The 21,850-nt window shown below is 37.1% G+C and overlaps 1 protein-coding gene across 1 annotated transcript; it reads left to right on the top strand.

Annotated features, from left to right (window-relative positions):
• Positions 1-210: 210 nt before the first annotated feature.
• On the top strand, positions 211-10,088 carry LOC117342958 (protein PF14_0175-like). Its single transcript, XM_033905308.1, has 3 exons — positions 211-289; positions 595-771; positions 9,418-10,088. Exons 1-3 carry the CDS (start codon positions 211-213, stop codon positions 10,086-10,088), a joined length of 927 nt encoding a protein of 308 aa, XP_033761199.1.
• Positions 10,089-21,850: the final 11,762 nt, after the last annotated feature.

Genomic DNA, 21,850 nt, shown 5'->3' with positions numbered 1-21,850 from the left:
GGCCACGGGGCAACGGACTGTAAGTTAATGATGGCGGAGGGCTCGGAACAAGGGGTAACGGACTGTAAGTTAATGATGGCGGAGGGCTCGGAACACGGGGTAACGGACTGGAAGTTAATGATGGCGGAGGGCTCGGAACACGGGGTAACGGACTGGAAGTTAATGATGGCGGAGGGCTCGGAACACGGGGTAATGGACTGTTAGTTAATGATGGCGGAGGGCTCGGAACACGGGGTAATGGACTGGAAGTTGATGATGGCGGAGGACTCGGAACACGGGGTAACGGTCTGTAAGTTGATGATGACGGAGGGCTCGAGCACGGTTTAATGGACTTTAAGTTTATGATTGCGGAGGGCTCGGAACACGGGGTAACGGTCTGGAAGTTAATGATGGCGGAGGGCCCGGAACACGGGGTAACAAGACTTCAAGGTTTTTATTAGTACTCAGGGACACTATTTTGCAGTAACGGACTGTAAGTTAATCATGAAAGGGGGCTTGGAACAGGAGTAGCGGACTGTTAGCTAGTAATTGTTGGAGGCTCAAAGCAAGGAGTAAGATGCTGTAAACTAATGACACCTGAATGCTTATCCATAGCTGGTGAGTTAGGATGTGGACAAAAGGACTACGTCACTCATGACCCTAGGCTAAAGACAGAAGAGGAAAATGACTCAATCCAAAATGCGCCAGGGCTCAGGACATGGGAAATGGACAGTCAGTCAGAAATCGCTGGGGACTCGGGACACTGGCAAAAGGACATTAGGATGAAGTGTAGTTAGTAAGTGATCGATAAGGATATTCAAGACATTGGATAAAGGACTATGGGTAAATGATGGGGTCAGGGTTCAGGACACGAAACGGGCTGTACCTCATTAAGGACATTTGAACTGACCAACACAAGACATTATGATTTTATCCAATCGCAGAACACCAATCAAAGAGGACCTGATTTGTCCAATCATATGCCGCGTATATTAGTGTCTCGCCTAACATGTGTAAACAGAAAACAAAAATGCGTGCGGCCTAAAGACTGGCCTTCTATTCTGATCAAAATGTTATTGCAGATTTCAATATAGTACAGAAAATAATAATAATAAAATCATTTCATATTGTTTATTTAGAAATACAGTTTTATCAAAACATAGACTGCAGAATACATTTGGTTGGTTTATAGTGAGCCTAGGACTGAGTGGTTTATAGTGAGACTAGGACCGAGTGGTTTATAGTGAGTCTAGGACTGAGTGGTTTATACTGTGACTAGGACTGAGTGGTTTAGAGTGAGACTAGGACTGAGTGGTTTATAGTGAGACTAGGACTGAGTGGTTTATAGTGAGACTAGGACTGAGTGGTTTATAGTGAGACTAGGACTGAGTGGTTTATAGTGAGTCTAGGACTGAGTGGTTTATAGTGAGACTAGGACTGAGTGGTTTATAGTGAGACTAGGACTGAGCGGGTTATAGTGAGACTAGGACTGAGCGGGTTATAGTGAGCCTTGGATTCTGATGATGGTGTCAGATCTTTAGGAATGGTGTACTATGCTTAAACATTTGAGATTTTATTACATTTCTGTGGCGTGATTTCCTTAAACCGTCTATATAAAAATATTATAATATATTTCAGCGACAGTTTATTAATTGTGTATAGACATTGATTTGGAACCAAAACATATCATTGTAATAATAGTGCATCGTGTTTCGTGTAGAAACAGAAAATGTAGAAATGATATTTAATAAAAAAAAAAAAGGATTTTGAACTGGTTGCGTTTAACCAATGCTGGTTGATTTGATGCAAAGGACTAGTCAAGTTTGTGTCGCCTTCCTACACGCGATGCAGTAGCGTGTTGGAGGGTTCCCCCTGGGGCGCGGCCTTCTCTAGCCTAATCGTACATCACAGCATTGCCGGGCAGGCCAGCTCCCAAACGTCTACCCTAAAATGCAGTTTACTGCAACGTCACATGCGGATGCCATCTCTGACGACGCTGTTACGACACGTAAGGCATAGCCTCACAGCTACGCCTGCGATAAGATGGGAATAAGTTTTTTTTAAACATCAGCGATTGTTTCCACAGCAATGGTGAACGGAACAATTGATATCAACAGCAGTAAGCAATTTTAGATTTAGTGATGAGACATGTATCAAATTGAATCTTCGGACTGGAACGCCGAAAATATAATCAATATTCAGAAAAAATAGGAAGACTGTGTGTTGAGGCCCTCCCCCGACGCCCCAATGGTTTATGTTGTATGAAACCCCAAGGGACATCTTCCAACTATGTATAGTTTGATTAAATAATTTTTTATCAGCGTATAGAGATATATCATCTCAGACTGTTGCATGTTTAATCGCTTGCTGGTTCTAGTGTGGCGATCTCAACAGACGTGACGGTTATCGCACACTCTGGCCTTCGACTTACCTAGTGATGTATGGCTGTGTACGATATCTAGTGCGAAAATGGTTGACACCCACAACCGCCATCTACATTACCTAGGCGTGTTGGCCTCCTGTCAACCGTTTCGTGTTAACAGTACTCACCATTATCACGTCTCACAGATCTCGTGTTGACAATACTCATCACGTCTCACAGATCTCTTATTGACAATACTCATAAAATCTGTGAGACATGATAATGATGAGTATCGTCAACACGAGATCTGTGAGACGTGATGAGTATCGTCAACACGAGATCTGTGAGACGTGATAATGGAGAGTATTGTCAACACAAGATCTATGAGTAGTGATGAGTATTGTTAACACGAGATCTGTGAGTGGTGAAGAGTGTTGTTAACACGAGATTTTTGAGACGTGAAAATGGTGGGTATTTTTAACACGAAATCTGTGAGTCGTGATAATGGTGATTGTTGTCAACACTAGATATGTGAATCGTGATGAGTGTTGTCAACACGAGATATGTGAGTAGTGATGAGTATTGTCAACACGAGATATGTGAGTGGTGATGAGTATTGTTAACACGAGATCTGTGAGTAGTGATGAGTATTGTTAACACGAGATCTGTGAGTAGTGATGAGTATTGTTAACACGAGATATGTGAGTAGTGATGAGTATTGTCAACACTAGATATGTGAGTAGTGATGAGTATTGTTAACACGAGATATGTGAGTAGTGATGAGTATTGTTAACACTAGATATGTGAGTAGTGATGAGTATTGTTAACACGAGATATGTGAGTAGTGATGAGTATTGTCAACACTAGATATGTGAGACGTGATAATCACCATTGACAATATTCACTTTTATCAACACTCAAAGATCTCGTATTGACGATAATCACCATCTTCACGACTCACAAATCTCGTTTTGACGATATCACGTCTCACAGATCACGTGTTTGCTCCTCATTGCGACCAGTAATATATCTAATATCATGAGTTAGTTATTATTAACCACATGAACTCTGCACATATCCCAGTCCCTCAGTTCATAGTTTTTTATGGACCATGGGTCGAAAACTCGTGCCAAATCCCTTTAATTTTAACACCTGTGACAAGTGTTTAGAATAATTGACAACTCAATAGTTCACACTTTCGTTTCCGGTAATGTAGGATGAAGGACATTAGTCGTAAGAAACGACTAATTGCAGAACCTCAGGAAAAATCGGACATTTTCTTCTGTGTTTGTTTTCGATTTAGGAGACGTTGAATAGACAAAACTCAATCTTCTGTCCCCTAATTGAATCTGAAATATTTCCTTCCTCACTACTCTATCTTTCTGCGCTTTGTTTTCTTTTATATGCTTCTCCGTGACACCCGTCCTCATTTGACCCTGCCTGTTGGTGTCTCCATGACACCCGTCCTCATTTGACCCTGCCTGTTGGTGTCTCCGTGACACCCGTCCTCATTTCACCCTGCCTGTTGGTGTCTCCTTGATACCCGTCCTCATTTGACCCTGACTGTTGGTGTCTCCATGACACCCGTCCTCATTTGACCCTGCCTGTTGATGTCTCCTTGATACCCGTCCTCATTTGACCCTGACTGTTGGTGTCTCCTTGACACCCGTCCTCATTTGACCCTGACTGTTGGTGTCTCCGTGACACCCGTCCTCATTTGACCCTGCCTGTTGGTGTCTCCATGACACCCGTCCTCATTTGACCCTGCCTGTTGGTGTCTCCATGACACCCATCCTCATTTGACCCTGCCTGTTGGTGTCTCCATGACACCCGTCCTCATTTGACCCTACCTGTTGCGAGGCTGTTAAACCCCTAAAAAACAGAAGAAAATGTCTATTTTCGCGCAGCTAGGTGGCATCACAAAAACTTGAATGTATTTCCTGGTTGAGTTAGCGACAAAACATGTCTGGTCTTGGTTTTTGTCTGTTCTAGTGACGGTGAAAGCACATGGGCCAACGGTATCCTAACGCTAATAACAATACGGCTATGAAACGCGATTGATGAAGGGAAAAATACATAGTTCCTTAGATATCCTGATGCATAAAATCCAGATAGGTATCGAGAAACGCCATCTACACATCTCCGACTGGCCAATAAAGATACATAAAGTGCGTGTATCGGGGACGGGAGGCTCACGTATCGTTTTCACGTTAGGAAATCTAAGATAACGGCGGCAGGTGAAGAGGTATTTGGGGGATTGTCTAATACACACAAACAGTGATCACTCAACGATATTCAGTTCCGGGGAAACAACTATTGCACGTGTTTATCTTAGTTACGCACAGCATGACAGGTAATGGACGTGCAGTTGTAAAGCGACGAAACAATTCCGTAAGTGGATTATCGTCTCTTTAACCTCCGACATATTCACGACATTCGAGAGGAATTCTGGTCTGCAATTGTGAGTAAACCAATTGGAGAGTGCTGCATGTCTGTTTCTTTATCAAGTGTCGTCACGTGATATGCTTTGTAGTAATTCTTCATTCATTAAGTGGTTTTAATTTTTATCGTATTGTTATTCATATAATTCACTATGTATTAAGTTGCAAGCTGAGTCTCATCACTATTTAAGTTAAAAGAACCAAAACAAATCCGGTCCATAAGGAGTCTTTGGATGATGCAGGAATACATTAAAGCGTTTTGAAGACGCCAATTGCAATTCACAAAGCAGATCGCATGCTCGTTCCGGTTTCATGGTAATTGATATTTTGCAAAGCAAGTTTGTCAATATTCACTGCCAATGATATGCGTTTTTAACCTTATTCAAATATTGTATTCCGTCACCTCATAAATTGCATTTAGGGACAATAATATTTCCCTGATGTAAGAACATGACATTGCCTACAAGTATACAAAATAACAAGGTAAAAAACTATGATAGTATTTATGTTCGTTAAACTGAAATATATCTGTGTGTATGTGTGTTTGGAAAGCAGTTTCGCAGGAGCATAAAAAACAAGTATTCGTTGCAAAAGTACATTCGCCCACAGCCACATATTATAAAACTAAAAATAAAGAAACAAAAACAATGATACATTGCAAAAGCATGATTTGCTTCTGGTATGAACTGACGTACATCACAATTACTTACACAGAAGCCCTAACTTTACACAACTCCACAAGCTATATACATTGTAGCTTACAATTATTCTTTTAGTGAGCTGATATTATTGTTAAAAACACAATATACTACCTCAGTATCAACGCACAGACATTTGACCTCAAAATATTACAACTGATTTTTATACAGAAAAAAATATACCAATGAATCCTACATTGGTATATACGATAGGACGACACAGACGACACTTCTCTTACAGAGGATCGATTTAGCAAGAGTAGTTCCCCGTGTCCTCTATTGCGCGAGACTGTCTTGCATGCTTTGACGGATTACACAGTATGATGGGCCTTGGCTGAATTAGTGTAGGCACCGTACAGCGCTGAGAGTATGGTCTCCACCCTGGGGTTGAAAACACAAATTACATTTTTCTGTTTTTTTTTTTCATGTGATCATTTCTTTATTCTATAGCATGTGATCATTTCTTAATTCTGTATTATTTGATCATTTCTTAATTCTTTATCATGCGATAATTTCTGAATTCTGTATCATTTGATCATTTCTTAATTCTGTATTATGTGATCATTTCTTAATTCTGTATTATGTGATCATTTCTTAATTCTTTATCATGCGATAATTTCTTAATTCTGTATCATTTGATCATTTCTTAATTCTGTATTATGTGATCATTTCTTAATTCTGTATTATGTGATCATTTCTTAATTCTTTATCATGCGATAATTTCTTAATTCTGTATCATTTCACCTTTTCTTAATTCTGTATCATATGATCATTTCTTAATTCTGTATCATGTGATCATTACTTAATTCTTTATCATGTGATCATTTCTTAATTGTGTATCTTTTGATCATTTCTTACATTACTTATCCTAATGGGACGCCGTTTTACTCTTTATTCTCCTTTAGTCTCTTAGTCGTTAAATGATAGTAATGTGATGCCACTTATTCCAACTTCTAAGTGATTGCATTTTTAAATTTCTGATTGATGTCACCTAAACGCTTAAGTGATGTCATCTTTCAAACTTGTAAGTGGTATTACTTAAACGGCTAAGTGATATCACATATACAAACGTCTAAGTGATGTCACATATTCAAACGTATAAGTGATATCACATATACAAACGTCTAAGTGATGTCACTTTTTAACGTCTAAATTATATCACCTTTCAAACCATGTCCTTGCAATATAAGCATACCCGCATATATCACGTTTATTTATCCGCATACACATGTAATGCACATTTCAATACACATGTTATGCACATTTCCATATACAGTGTACATGTACTGCACATTTCCATATACATGTAATGAACATTTCTATACACATGTAATGCACATTTCCATACACATGTAATGCACATTTCCATACACATGTACTGCGCATTTCCTTACACATGTAATGAACATTTTCATACATATGTACTACACATTTCCATACACATGTAATGCATATTTCCATACATATGTAATGCACATTTCCTTACACATGTGCCTGCTATGTGCGTGTCAATACAAGCTGAAGAACACCATATTTTAAATCATCAATTAGGCGGGTCCACATTCACTCCTACACAGGTATAACGTAGAGACTTTATCGATTTTCTACAAGACAACTTTCATCAAGTTCCATCCTCAATTGTATTTTGGCTATAAAATTTAAAAGCAGATTTTGCAGCTATAGCAAGATTCAACGCACAGTAAGTTCGGCGGTTATAGTCACCGCGCAAGTTTGATGGAGAATAGTATTATGAGCTATCGAGTATCATGGGCCTATATATTTCTGTCACTAGATGTCATGTGAATAAATGTATATATGTGTTTACATGGTAATACAAAACAATAATAGAGAATGGAGTATAGATACCCCTTACAGACGAATGACTAAACACAGCTCATAGATTTCTATCTGCCGTACTGAAATCATCAACAAAGGATTTTTCTATGTGGAGATTTGTACACGAATGACCTGCAAATTAGATTTGTAAAAAATAGCTGTAGGCTGCTGTCTTTTTGATGATTGTATTATTATTTCATTTTCCATGTTTGGAGTCAGACTATTAGATTGGGTATACATGCATGTATTACGTAGACGTGAGTACTCGAACAACGGCTTGGTTTTGTTTCTAACTCTACGAGTAGTTATGATGAAAATTACCAGAAATATACTTAATTGAGTTACATGTGGATTACGTCCGAGTTACTTCAAAGTTTCAAGTGAGTTAAATGTGCGTTACACATAAACTAAATTTAAATTGATGTACACGCGATTTTCATGTGAGTTACACGTGAGTAATACCTGGGCCACACGTGTGTTACACGTGAGTTATATTTTGTGTTTCGTGAATATTACATGTATATCGAGTTACGCGTGCTTTTCATAGGAGTTACACATGAGTAATATTTGATCAGCACGCGAGTCACATTTGAGCTTCAAATGTGTTTCACGTGATTTACATACGATTTACTTGTGAGTTACATAACTAACGCTGTTCCTGGACCATTGTACCGGCCCGGGACCCTATCAGTCTATAATCATCCTTATCGCGAGAAAACCCTCACAGGGGAATGCCAACAAACAGAATCTGGCAGGGAAAGAGCGCGCGCTCACCTAATCTTACAGCGCGTGCGAGAAGAAAATCCGATTTTAGAGGAGAGGGCGATCTACCACAATGTAAATGTATGAATATTGTCCCGAAATGATTTTGTCTAAAAGCGATCTGTTAATATACCGCTGAGGCTTTGTTAGGGTTGTTATCACTTCACAGCCAATTTGTAGTTATTTACGCGTTTTAGCCTTAGTTACTGTTGTGTATATTACATGAAACAGGGCCGATCTGCGGTAGATAATGGGCATCAAAGGACCAACGCAGTAACACAGGTCAAAGGGGACAAAACTTGTACCAAATTTTCAGAATGATACAATGTCTAGGTTAGAGGCAACATCACGATATAATATATGTAGGTCAATATGGGGAACAGGGGTGATATTGATAGAGCATTAACAATTCTTAATGAAAGGTTAGAAGCATTGGTCTCCGCAGTCACAGGCATCTGCTTATAGTTAGTATTAATAAAAAAATATAATAGCCCTCCTACTATACCAACAAGGTGTAACACCCGAAAAACCGGAAGTGGGAGGTGAGCTTCGATTCACTTTGAATTTAAGTTCAATCCGATTAAAATATCAAACGCACGTAAACGTCAGTAACGTACGTACCTTGGTTTCAAATCCTAAGATAGCAATGCATGTTATTCTTGTGTCGTTTGACAATGTTTTAAAAATAAGTAGGTGGATCAAAAGCGGTCGTGATAGCCGACGATGCATCAACTGTGGAACGGAGGTACAAAATGTAGTCTTTATATTTAAGAGTGGTATGCAGGGAAGCAATCTGATTGGTCGACAACTGTATAAACATTACTAAGTGTCGACCAATCAAGTCTAGTTCCGTTCCACAGTCGATGAATCAAGGACCTTCACGTGTTACACCTTGATGACAAAGTATGAGTAGGGTCTAATATTTTTTTTATCAATACTAACCAGAAGCAGACGCCTATGTCGCAACGGTCCTTGAGTTACCTACTCTCGCCCCAACTCGCACCACCTCGCCCCGCCCATCAGCGTCGAAATATTTTAAAGTCATCACAATTCTGTGTCATTATCTGCCTCCCTCACCTCATCTTGCCGTGCTTTTTCAATATATCTACAGAAAAAAATATACACAAACTTTGTTTCGACGGGAACAGGAGATCCAAGAATATGTACATTTGGTTGATACAGCGTGCTAACACACATACACACAAAACAAAAGGAAATAATCAAGTTGTCTTTCTTCGGGAACTAAACAGCAAAAAATTGTATCTATGAAATAAACAACTTCATGTAAACAATGTCAATGTGAACAACTTCATTGTGAACAATATAAATGCAAACAAAGCCAATGTGAACAAAGTCAATGTGAACAAAGTCAATGTGAACAATGTCAATGTAAACAAAGTCAATGTGAACCATGTCAACGTGAACAATGTCAATGTAAACAAAGTCAATGTGAACAATGTCAATGTAAACAAAGTCAATGTGAACCATGTCAACGTGAACAAAGTCAATGTGAACCATGTCAACGTGAACAATGTCAATGTAAACAAAGTCAATGTGAACAATGTCAATGTAAACAAAGTCAATGTGAACCATGTCAACGTGAACAAAGTCAATGTGAACAAAGTCAATGTGAACAAAGTCAATGTAAACAAAGTCAATGTAAACAACGCCAATGTAAACAAAGTCAATCTAAACAAAGTCAATGTGAACAAAGTCAATGTAAACAAAGTCAATGTGAACAATGTCAATGTAAACAAAGTCAATGTAAACAAAGTCAATGTGAACAAAGTCAATGTGAACAAAGTCAACGTGAACAATGTCAATGTGAACAAAGTCAATGTGAACAACTTCATTGTGAACAAAGTCAACGTGAACAATGTCAATGTGAACAAAGTCAATGTAAAGAAAGTCAGTGTGAAGAAAGTCAGTGTGAAGAAACCATATATGGATTGCTTTTTGTACATGAATCAAAGTTACGCACCAAGGAAAATATCTGTTACCCCAATGTAAATACACCAAGATAAACTTTGTTAGAATAGCAATGGGATTAATAGAACAGCCAAATTATACTGGAACTACTAGGTGGCGTTGGTAGGGGTGTCAATGACGATAGGCTGGTTTACTGGTTTTGTACCACTTCTATCCGCTAGGTTGCGCTCATTATTATTCGAAGCGTATAAAGCGAAGCAGCGAGTAGAAAAATCTAAGGCATACCATCCAGTCAATCAATGGCGACAACAGTTGCCAACAGTTCGAAGGGAAAATGATTTAAGAAATGTTTTCATTCATAATCTATATAATATTCTCGTAATTTTTGGTGTTTTTCCCCTTCAATTGATGATAGTACACGCATCGACCTTTATCATGCATAACTAAGGTAATGCTGTTTAAGGATCGCGCAGATTTACTCTGAGGGAACAAATAACAATTAGTGAGGAGACCGGATGTTATCTCGCATGTCCAGGTTGTCAGGTCCTCTTCCACTCTCCCGAACTCCATTCAGTAAAGGTCTCCATATTTCCAGTATAATATTCCGGTTCAGACCGGTTGACTTCCAAAGGAATCAGCCACAGCTGGATTGACCATGTCTATATAGATCGCAGACGACGGGTTTCCTATTAAGCGTCTGCTTTGGAACAATGCTTTTATTTTCAAGTTTATTTATATTTCAATTAATGCCAGAATTGTTAATTGATATTTCCATAAATGTTTGTATACTTTTATTTATATTGTTTAATGATGTATTTTATAATTCATTTTTCAATCACTAGCAATTTTTTAGACAGGTAGTACTGTTTTCCTTTGTCTAGTATTCTTGGGCAAGCCTAGTCACCACGAGCATGCCCAAGAGACAATCCAATGTAGATGTATTTATTCAAAGTGTGTATTATTGCGAACAAATCATTTATTCAGAGCTGTGTGTCAACGTGGACTATGCAAATGTTAACAAAACATAAAAAGTTCTGTCAGTATTCGCATTCAAAGTTATAAAAAAGAACATCTATTTAATGTGTATATATGCCTAACGTGTTGTCTGCCGAACACCCAATAACAAGTGGACATGAAGTGATACGCGTTAAATTATGTTGACTATGAATGATGGTGCGTGACTACGTGGATAGCGGAGTATTCACCCCTCACCAATCACAGAAGATAAAAACCTCATTGGTTATGTTTAAACTCGGATCCCTTCCGCCAAGTCCGTGTTTTCTCGTGTATCGCTCCGCCACGACGCGCGATAGCAGGGGGAAACAAATTATCAAAATAACATCTATTCCTGCCTACAGAACCGATGTTATTCTCCTAAAATTCTTGATTGATGAACATTTTACATTTCGCGAAACACGTATCTGTGTCCTGATAATAGTGTATGTTTATCTTCATAAGTAAGAGATTAAAGCAATCCCTGCTTTTTCTTCTTTCGCTTTGTCTGTATCTTTGACTTTAAACATATTTTATTGCCAAATTAATTGTGACAAAGGATTAGGCACAAGTTTTTTCCAACTTATGGACGCCCTCTCCCAACATACAAGTATATTACATGAAATCATTGAGATAGAATCATTGGCATAAACATAAAGTAGATATATAGATTATTTTACAAAGACACAGGTTTGCAAGAAAGAGTACATGAATACATATCAAAATCTATTGCTGGATTTGATGTAGTTTTGCGCATGTCGAAAAGAGTTTAAGTCTACAGAAAGATCTGAATTTCCAAACAGGAAAAGTTTTAAATCCAAAACCAAACCTAAGGCATTTAAACCTTGAAACATATTAAATCTTTCCAATTAATACAATTTGAATTCAAAGAAAAAAATGAAAGGCATTTTCACAAGGATGTCCACAGGTGCAAAACGGATCATTGATAAGATTTACTCGATACAGGTCATATTTGAGAACACTACAATTGTGCCTCAATCTAGTATGTAAAATATTTAACTTTCTTTCACCATAACTGTAGTAGATAGGTGGAGATGGTTGTGCATTTTAGTTTATAGAGTTTTTGAACAAATTAAGGGAAGGCAACGATCGTACAGATAGATCTAATAAGTTCCAACTACGAATCACTGTTATTTCTAAGCACGTATCGTTATTTTCTGCAACTGTAGGTGGAAGAAAATCATGTAAACAATCCGGAGATAACTTATTATGCATTTTATATAAAAGTTAGATTTTTCTTTACGTTTTCAACGATTTGAAAGAGTATCTAAAGCAGTTTCAAAGTGTAGATCTTCTATACGCGCATACGAGGGAAGGCCTGTTATGACACGGGCAGCTTCCCTTTGAGCTTTCTCTAACAATTCAGTTTCAAATTTAGTACAACCATCCGATACTTCACATGAATATTCCAACACCGGTAAGATAAATGATTCATACATTTTAAAAGACTACTTCGATTTAGCAAAAATTCCAATCTCCTTAATACATTTATTTTCTTCATGACCGAACTGTATATGGCATTTATATGATCCCCCCGCTTGGCGCTCGCACTGAAATAAATTCCAAGATGCCTATGGCTATCAGAAAAAAACAAATCTTTTCCATCAAATAACAACTCGAAATATTCATCTATGTCAATAGAATTTGAAATAAATATTACCTCAGTTTTATCTCGCTAAAAAGTTACCAACCACGTTTTAGACCACACGTTTAATGATTCAAGATCCCTATTTAAGACAGTTTGAATTTGAAGACATGATGAAGAAGACATTAATAGAGACGTATCATCAGCAAAAAGACGAGCAGCTGAGTCATGGACATCAACAATATCATTAATGTAAATTAAACAAAAGTGGGCCAAGAATTGAACCTTGATGAACCCCTGCTAAATTCAAACTTAAATGTGAATAAGAATTATTTACGAATACTTTTTTGCGCCTGTCAAATAATTCACCACAAATTCCATAAGATTTAAACTTCACCATTAAACCTTTGTGCCACACACGATCATAGGACTTTGAAATATCACAGAAACCCTTATATACAAATGTATATGTTTCTTATCTTCAAGTGAAATACAAAAGTTGTGATAACTTTCTATCAGCTGATATACAGTTGAATGGGTATGCATAAAACCAGATTGGTATTTGTAAAACAATGAGTTATTTATGAAATAGTTATACAAATGTTTGTAAATTTCACGTTCAAAAACTTTACCAACAGTGGTTAGAAGATAAATCGGTCTATAATTAGAAGGTGAATGTCTGTCTCCTTTTTTGAACAAAGGCATGGCTTTAGCTACTTTCCAAGTGGTCGGAAAAATACCTGTTGACAATAACATATTAAAAATAATTTCAAGTGGAAAACAAACATTTTGTGATGCATTTCTTAACATATGATGACTGATTCCATCCTCACCCGAGGCCTTACCAAGCTTCAGTATCTGTAATACCTCTCGAATTTCATTATTATTCACTTGTATAGAATGAAATGTTTTGTCAGTCTTTGGTTCAATAATAGGTATTTCAGTGTTAGACTCATCTACTTGTATTATATTACAAAAATAATCATTTAGTAGGTTAGCTATACCTTCATCATTAGTGACAACAGTTTTAGTGAGAGGATCTACAAGAGTAGGAACAGATTGTGAAGTACCAGTTGATTTTAGTAATCGTTTAATAAGTCACCAGTACGATTTCGGATCAAAAGTGGAAAAAGCTTCGATTATTTCATTAACATTTTCGTAAAAACGTATACGTACATGTTTTTTCATGTTATTTACCTTATTTCGCTGTTGCTTAAATTTATTTATGTCCGAAATAAGCTTTGTTGACTTCGCTATTTTATGCAACCTATCACGAATTCTTAAATTTTCCCTTAATTCTGAGGTCATCCAAGGTTTATCATTTGGCCTCAAGGTGACCAATTTAGATGGAATACATGAATCTGCAAAATTTGGAAAAAAAATCATTAAAACGGTTACAAGCAATATCAATCGAGCTACAACCAAGGAAAAGGTCGTTCCAGTTATAATTGGAAATACGATTATTAAATGTTTGAAAGTCAGCCTTCTTATTCAGACAGATTTTACACTTATATGTAGATTTAAAAGCCCAAGGTCTGTATCTTTCGTTGGGAAATATCATCACCGTCCATTTCCCTGTTATGTTTATTTTGACACGTCACATTACAGTTAAAAGAAATGATTTTCGTATTGTATCACGAAGTATTGTCTGATACGAGAAATCGCGATTTTACAACTTTGGTTTAGCGTAATAGTCTTTAAGATGTCAGCTGAATAGCAAAAACATAATATTCTACTCTCTACATTTATACACGTTGTTGGTGTACATATGTTTGTGTTGTATATTCCTTTGTTTGTTTGGTATAATCCTTTGTTTGTATTATATTGTTTTGTTTTTTGTTGCATATTCCTTTTTGCAATATGGCTGGAGTGTTTCCTACATTTTTATTGGCTACTTTCCTGTTTTCCTCACAAGTACTCATCAGTGAGTAGACCTGTTCGTGCTAAAAATAGCTCAGATGGGAAATTCCCATGGCATTGCCGACCTGCTCTTGCTATTTATAGCAGGAACAGGTCGAAAATCTTTGCCTCCAATCACGCAACGTATTACTTTGGACAACAGCCAATCAGAATAATGGAGACAAAAGATTGTTAGACATTACTTTGTTTACAATATGGCAAATGAGATACCCCTACGTTTCGCTACAATAAACGAAGAGGAATTACAAGATATTTTGAGGGGAAAAGACTTGTTGAACAGTCGGAAAAATACTTCAGTTGCAACAAAACTATTCCGGTCATACTTAAGTTCAAATTAAAAGTCAGTCTGCATGTCGACTTTAGTCAACAGGATTTGAACAAGATCAGCCTTTGGATTGTTTCATTCATATTACAAAACAGTTATTGCCTTTTGTGTTCGGTGTACACGAGACAACACGGACTCTTGACCAGGTCCGTATAGTCTCATGTACACCACAATCTAATTAAAATTAGACTTTTACACTCCTCTACAATACTCTACGATACACTGCAATACAAGATCTAACGATACCCCGTAGGAGGTCATCTCAGCATGATTCCTTTGTTTGTGTTCTATGTTCCTTTGTTTGTGTTGTATATTCCTTTGTTTGTGTTGTATATTCCTTTGTTTGTGTTGCATATTCCATTGTTTGTGTTGTATATTCCTTTGTTTGTGTTGTATATTTAAGCATTGAACTGTTACCAAATGGTAGTATACAGTCGATATGAATACAATTTGGGTGACAGATAAATAGAATGTCGCCCGTTAGGGCGACATGAAATATTTATCTGTCACCCAAATTGTATTCATATCGACTGTATACTACCATTTGGTAACAGTTCAATGCTTATATTTACATTCATAATTTTATTTCATTTACTGTAGCTTAAGACGCGTTTAAATTTGCCGCTTCTCCTATCACTGACGTCATCAAGTTCAAATACCGGAACAGCCGAAATTTCCAGAGGAATAATATAGTCCCTCATGTCGTTATCAATAGCAATCACATGAAATGTTTTTTGCACAATTTGGCTTTATATTATATTTTATAAACGTTTGTAGATATCTTAAAATTGTTCACAATTGCATAATTTCTGATTGTTTAGAAATAAAGCCGTTTTTCGGCGCATGATATACGGTTAACATTTAGAAGTGATGCGGCGTTGAATGGGTACTGCACAGGACAGACTCGATTCCTCGGAAACACTTATGTTTCTATCGACTGGATTTACATGTATTTTCAGAGGAATATCATCTCTTAAATTCTAAATGAACGTCGTCTTGACAGTAGGTGAAAACGATTCCAAGGATATTTGATTAGAAACAGAATCCAGTCTAACCGGTCACATCAGTGTCGCTTACTTAGCAGACGATGTTCAACTTCACAGGGGCTCGATTTTGGAGTAAGGTAGGCTTTTGACATCAGTGAATAACCACATAACTATAATTCAGTATGCATACACAACCAGAAACCATGTCGATACTGCCGATTTTTCGCAAGATTTAAAAAAAAAAAAATGCTGGACTTTAAATGTTGTCGTGTCTAGCATTTCTGACTATTCGACAACGAGCCCCTGTGTGACGACAGTGACAATTTTATTACTTCCTATAGATCAGGAATAGAGCTTATAATAATTTTGTGTCGAGTCGGTCGACTTCATATTTTCTATTATTAAATTTTGCTCTCATAACTTGCGTTGCTTTTTTTGTGGTGGTTTACGTAGATAAATGCTAGCATTCGAAATCTCTCCTGGCCGAGTGTAGATACTGGCGGCCATTGTTTTGACCAGCAACACCTGGGGCTGTATTCCTACTCTGACCGAATCACTGTAAATTGTAGTATACAGTCTCATGAATACAATTTGGTTTACTAACGATATATAGGCAAATGTAACACAGAATGTAAATATTCCTTTGTGTTGTATATTCCTTTGTGTTGTATATTCCTTTGTTTGTGTTGTATATTCCTTTGTTTGTGTTGTATATTCCTTTGTGTTGTATATTCATTTGTTTGTGTTGTATATTTCTTTGTTTGTGTTGTATATTCCTTTGTTTGTGTTGTATATTCCTTTGTTTGTGTTGTATATTCCTTTGTGTTGTATATTCCTTTGTTAATGTTGTATATTTCTTTGTTTGTGTTGTATATTCCTTTGTTTGTGTTGTATATTCCTTTGTTTGTGTTGTATATTCCTTTGTTTGTGTTGTATATTCCTTTGTGTTGTATATTCCTTTGTTTGTGTTGTATATTCCTTTGTTTGTGTTGTATATTCCTTTGTTTATGTTGTATATTCCTTTGTTTGTGTTGTATATTCCTTTGTTTGTGTTATATATTCCTTTGTGTTGTATATTCCGTTGTTTGTGTTGTATATTCCTTTGTTTATGTTGTATATTCCTTTGTTTGTGTTGTATATTCCTTTGTTTGTGTTGTATATTCCTTTGTTTGTGATGTATATTCCTTTGTTTGTGTTGTATATTCCTTTGTTTGTGTTGTATATTCCTTTGTTTGTGTTGTATATTCCTTTGTTTGTGTTGTGTATTCCTTTGTTTGTGTTGTATATTCCTTTGTTTGTGTTATATGTTCCTTTGTTTGTGTTATGTTCCTTTGTTTGTGTTGCATATTTCTTTGTTTGTGTTGTATATTCCTCTTTTTTGTATTGTATTGCGTATGCTATTAGCTGTCTTTAGTTATTTATTACTTTCTTTGTTTTGTGTTTTTCATGAATTTGTTTTTATAATTTTGAATAAAATTGTTTTTCCGGCATTTTCTTTTGTTTGTGTTAATATAATTTTATATTTGTGTTTACCTACCTCTGACGAATAACCTGATTCTGTATCACTTATTGTGTTTTGTAATGACATGAAGATCGAATACGTAGATGTTGTGTGAAACATTGTGTCTGTAAAAGCACGAATATCATGCTGTTAGTATCGAGACGTTGACTTTCCTTTACATTTTAAATTTCCCATTTTTGTCTCTGTTTCCATAGTAACGACACTTGTATTCCTGAATTACACTATAGGGATTAATATGCGGCCAGTGTTACGACGTCAGGCGCTCAAGAACCGCTCAAACCGCCATAACCCGCTTCACAGTTATATAACTACACAATTCACTAGTAATACTACAGTTCCCGTCCTTACACAGTTATATAACTACACAGTTCGCTAGTAATACTACAGTTCCCGTCCTTACACAGCTATATAACTACACACTTCAGTAGTAATACTACAGTTCCCGTCCTTACACAGTTATATAACTACACACTAGTAATACTACAGTTCCCGTCCTTACACAGTTATATAACTACACACTTCACTAGTAATGCTACAGTTCCCGTCCTTACACAGTTATATAACTACACACTTCACTAGTAATACTACAGTTCCCGTCCTTACACAGTTATATAACTACACACTTCACTAGTAATACTACAGTTCCCGTCCTTACACAGTTATATAACTACACACTTCACTAGTAATGCTACAGTTCCCGTCCTTACACAGTTATATAACTACACACTTCACTAGTAATACTATAGTTCCCGTCCTTACACAGTTATATAACTACACATTTCACTAGTAATACAACAGTTCCCGTCCTTACACAGTTATATAACTACACACTTCACTAGTAATGCTACAGTTCCCGTCCTTACACAGTTATATAACTACACACTTCACTAGTAATACTATAGTTCCCGTCCTTACACAGTTATATAACTACACACTTCACTAGTAATACTACAGTTCCCGTCCTTACACAGTTATATAACTACACACTTCACTAGTAATACTATAGTTCCCGTCCTTACACAGTTATATAACTACACACTTCACTAGTAATGCTACAGTTCCCGTCCTTACACAGTTATATAACTACACACTTCACTAGTAATACTATAGTTCCCGTCCTTACACAGTTATATAACTACACACTTCACTAGTAATACAACAGTTCCCGTCCTTACACAGTTATATAACTACACACTAGTAACACTACAGTTCCCGTCGTTACACAGTTATATAACTACACACTTCACTAGTAATACTACAGTTCCCGTCCTTACAGTTATATAACTACACACTTCACTAGTAATACTACAGTTCCCGTCCTTACACAGTTATATAACTACACACTTCACTAGTAATACTACAGTTCCCGTCCTTACACAGTTATATAACTACACACTTCACTAGTTATACTACAGTTCCCGTCCTTACACAGTTATATAACTACACATATTACTAGTAATACTACAGTTCCCGTCCTTACACAGTTATATAACTACACACTAGTAATACTACAGTTCCCGTCCTTACACAGTTATATAACTACACACTTCACTAGTAATACTACAGTTCCTGTCCTTACACAGTTATATAACTACACACTAGTAATACTACAGTTCCCGTCCTTACACAGTTATATAACTACACACTTCACTAGTTATACTACAGTTCCCGTCCTTACACAGTTATATAACTACACACTTCACTAGTAATACTACAGTTCCCGTCCTTACACAGTTATATAACTACACACTTCACTAGTAATACTACAGTTCCCGTCCTTACACGGTTATATAACTACACACTTCACTAGTAATACTACAGTTCCCGTCCTTACACAGTTATATAACTACACACTTCACTAGTAATACTACACTTCCCGTCCTTACACATTTATATAACTACACACTAGTAATACTACAGTTCCCGTCCTTACACAGTTATATAACTACACACTTCACTAGTAATGCTACAGTTCCCGTCCTTACACAGTTATATAACTACACACTTCACTAGTAATGCTACAGTTCCCGTCATTACACAGTTATATAACTACATACTTCACTAGTAATACTACAGTTCCCGTCCTTACACAGTTATATAACTACATACTTCACTAGTAATACTACAGTTCCCGTCCTTACACAGTTATATAACTACACACTTCACTAGTAATGCTACAGTTCCCGTCCTTACACAGTTATATAACTACACACTTCACTAGTTATACTACAGTTCCCGTCCTTACACAGTTATATAACTACACACTTCACTAGTAATGCTACAGTTCCCGTCCTTACACAGTTATATAACTACACACTTCACTAGTAATACTACAGTTCCCGTCCTTACACAGTTATATAACTACATACTTCACTAGTAATACTACAGTTCCCGTCCTTACACATTTATATAACTACATACTTCACTAGTAATACTACAGTTCCCGTCCTTGCAGTTATATAACTACACACTATACTAGTAATACTTCCGTTTCTGCCCCTACGTGTCCCGACACTTTATAACTAGCCACGTTGGTCAGTTGTCTCGGTAACCGTAGGCCGGTGGTTTTTCTCCTGGTACTCTGGCTTTCCTCCACCTCCAAAACGTGGCACGTCCTGAAATGGCCCTGGATATTAGTAGAACGTTTAACAAAATAAACCAAACCTTACGCGGTATGTACAAACCTGAAACCTATTACTAGTACTAGGGCCTTAACTGTATAGTGAACATCATGAAATTGACAGAAATATGGATCTTTTGCGCATCCTTATCTAGATTAAGACTTTAAAGTCGCCTACTATAATCATTACTATAGAGCCTTAGTGGATAATCACAGAGTCCTAGAAGGACGAAATAGCTGTATAATGCAGCTTAATTAATTTTGGCTCTACGGTATTTAACTCTGAAATTGCTTTTAAAATGTGCAAATATCCTGTGTTTTTTTTTTTTAGAAATCCTTTGATGTGATTTTCAAAATGTGCTCTCTGTTGTTGAATTGTCTGACTTGCTCGCAGTCATCGTTCTGGTTACGTGGACCGATGATAGCCGTAAGGAACTTTTCAAAACATCATCAACAAAATGAAGGTGAAGCTTTAATGCTTGAACAATTGATGAAATGTTGTTATTTGAGTTGACTGTTTATATCGGATAGTTTAGGAGATTTTCTATCAGCTAGCTACCAACTACATATTACAAACGCGTCTCTCTGCTATATCACTATACAGAACCTTATCTCAGTCAGCCAGGTAAAAAATATGGCTTCTCGGATGGAAATTGACGCTAACTTAAATTTCAAATATATCTTGTGTTATCAAACAGGATCTAGTTGTGGTGTTCTTTCGTATGCTTTAACACACAGTTGTCTGACTGGGAAGGTTGCAAGCGTCCTGGCGATACGGTATTTAGTAGAATACGGATCACGGTGTCTAGCACCGGGGTACAAACAAAGGTCCGCTGTAGGACTGGAAACGCGAGTACGTGTATTTGATGGATGGATGGATGGATGGATGGATGTGGATGGATGGATGGATGTGGATGGATGGATGGATGTGAATGGATGGATGGATGGATGGATGTGGATGGATGGATGTGGATGGATGGATGTGGATGGATGGATGGATGGATGGATGGATAAGTGGATGGGGTGTGATGGATGGATGGATGGATGGATGGGGTGTGTGTGATGGATGGATGGATGGATGGATGGATGGATGGGGTGTGTGGGTGTGTGTGTGTGAGAGAGAGAGAGAGAGAGAGAGGGGCGGGGGGGGGGGGGGGGGGATGGATGAATGGATATATGGACGTTAGATCAGGTTTGGGCTCACAAATGTCCCGAGTTAGAAGATAATGTTGAGAAAATCCGATAGACAGGGGGCTAACAATCTCTCCCATGTATAGGACGTGTTTGACATTACACTGAATCTGTTTAACCAAAGGTTAGTTTTAATAGGTTATTATAGAAGCTAATGGACTTGTACGTATTTAGTTTATTTTTATCTGATGTATATTGCTATGAGTTTAAAATCACGACTAAAGCTCCCATGTCTATGCGAGTTAACTTAATTCATTCCCCGCCATCCTTAAGGATACTCAATCCCGCTACATTAATCACCAGGAGTGTAATTAAAGCAAATCACATATGAAGTTGAAGGGAATTTCAGTTTAAAATCTTATTTCTTAATTTCATGTCGATAATAGGTCTCCCCAACCTTACGCATGTGCACTGGGTGGTCGACACCTTACTCACAGCACGTGCAGAAGCACGTCAGCAGCACGTACACGTGTACTTTCTGCCTACACGTAGTGATAGGAAGATACATTTTACCTAAAAATTATCCCAAAATACAGAAAGAGTTTCAATTCCGATTATCAATACAAAATCTACAAAAATAAATGTGGTAGTTGATAACAGAATCATAGACCTATGAGTCAAACCAAAGTAATGATAGACAACTTTTTATATCTATTGTAGCCACCGAACCTTATGGATTT

This window comes from Pecten maximus, chromosome 1, assembly GCF_902652985.1.
Source record: "Pecten maximus chromosome 1, xPecMax1.1, whole genome shotgun sequence".
In the NCBI taxonomy this organism is placed as follows: Eukaryota; Metazoa; Mollusca; class Bivalvia; order Pectinida; family Pectinidae; genus Pecten; species Pecten maximus.
This window is presented reverse-complemented; position numbering and strand designations above follow the sequence as displayed.

Coding starts and splice junctions, on each gene's coding strand:
- LOC117342958 (XM_033905308.1), top strand. CDS start 211: ATGGCGGAGGGCTCGGAACACGGGGTAATGGACTGGAAGTTGATGATG. Junction 290..594: donor GGAACACGGGGTAACGGTCT/GTAAGTTGATGA, acceptor GCTTATCCATAG/CTGGTGAGTTAGGATGTGGA. Junction 772..9,417: donor GGACATTAGGATGAAGTGTA/GTTAGTAAGTGA, acceptor ATGCAAACAAAG/CCAATGTGAACAAAGTCAAT.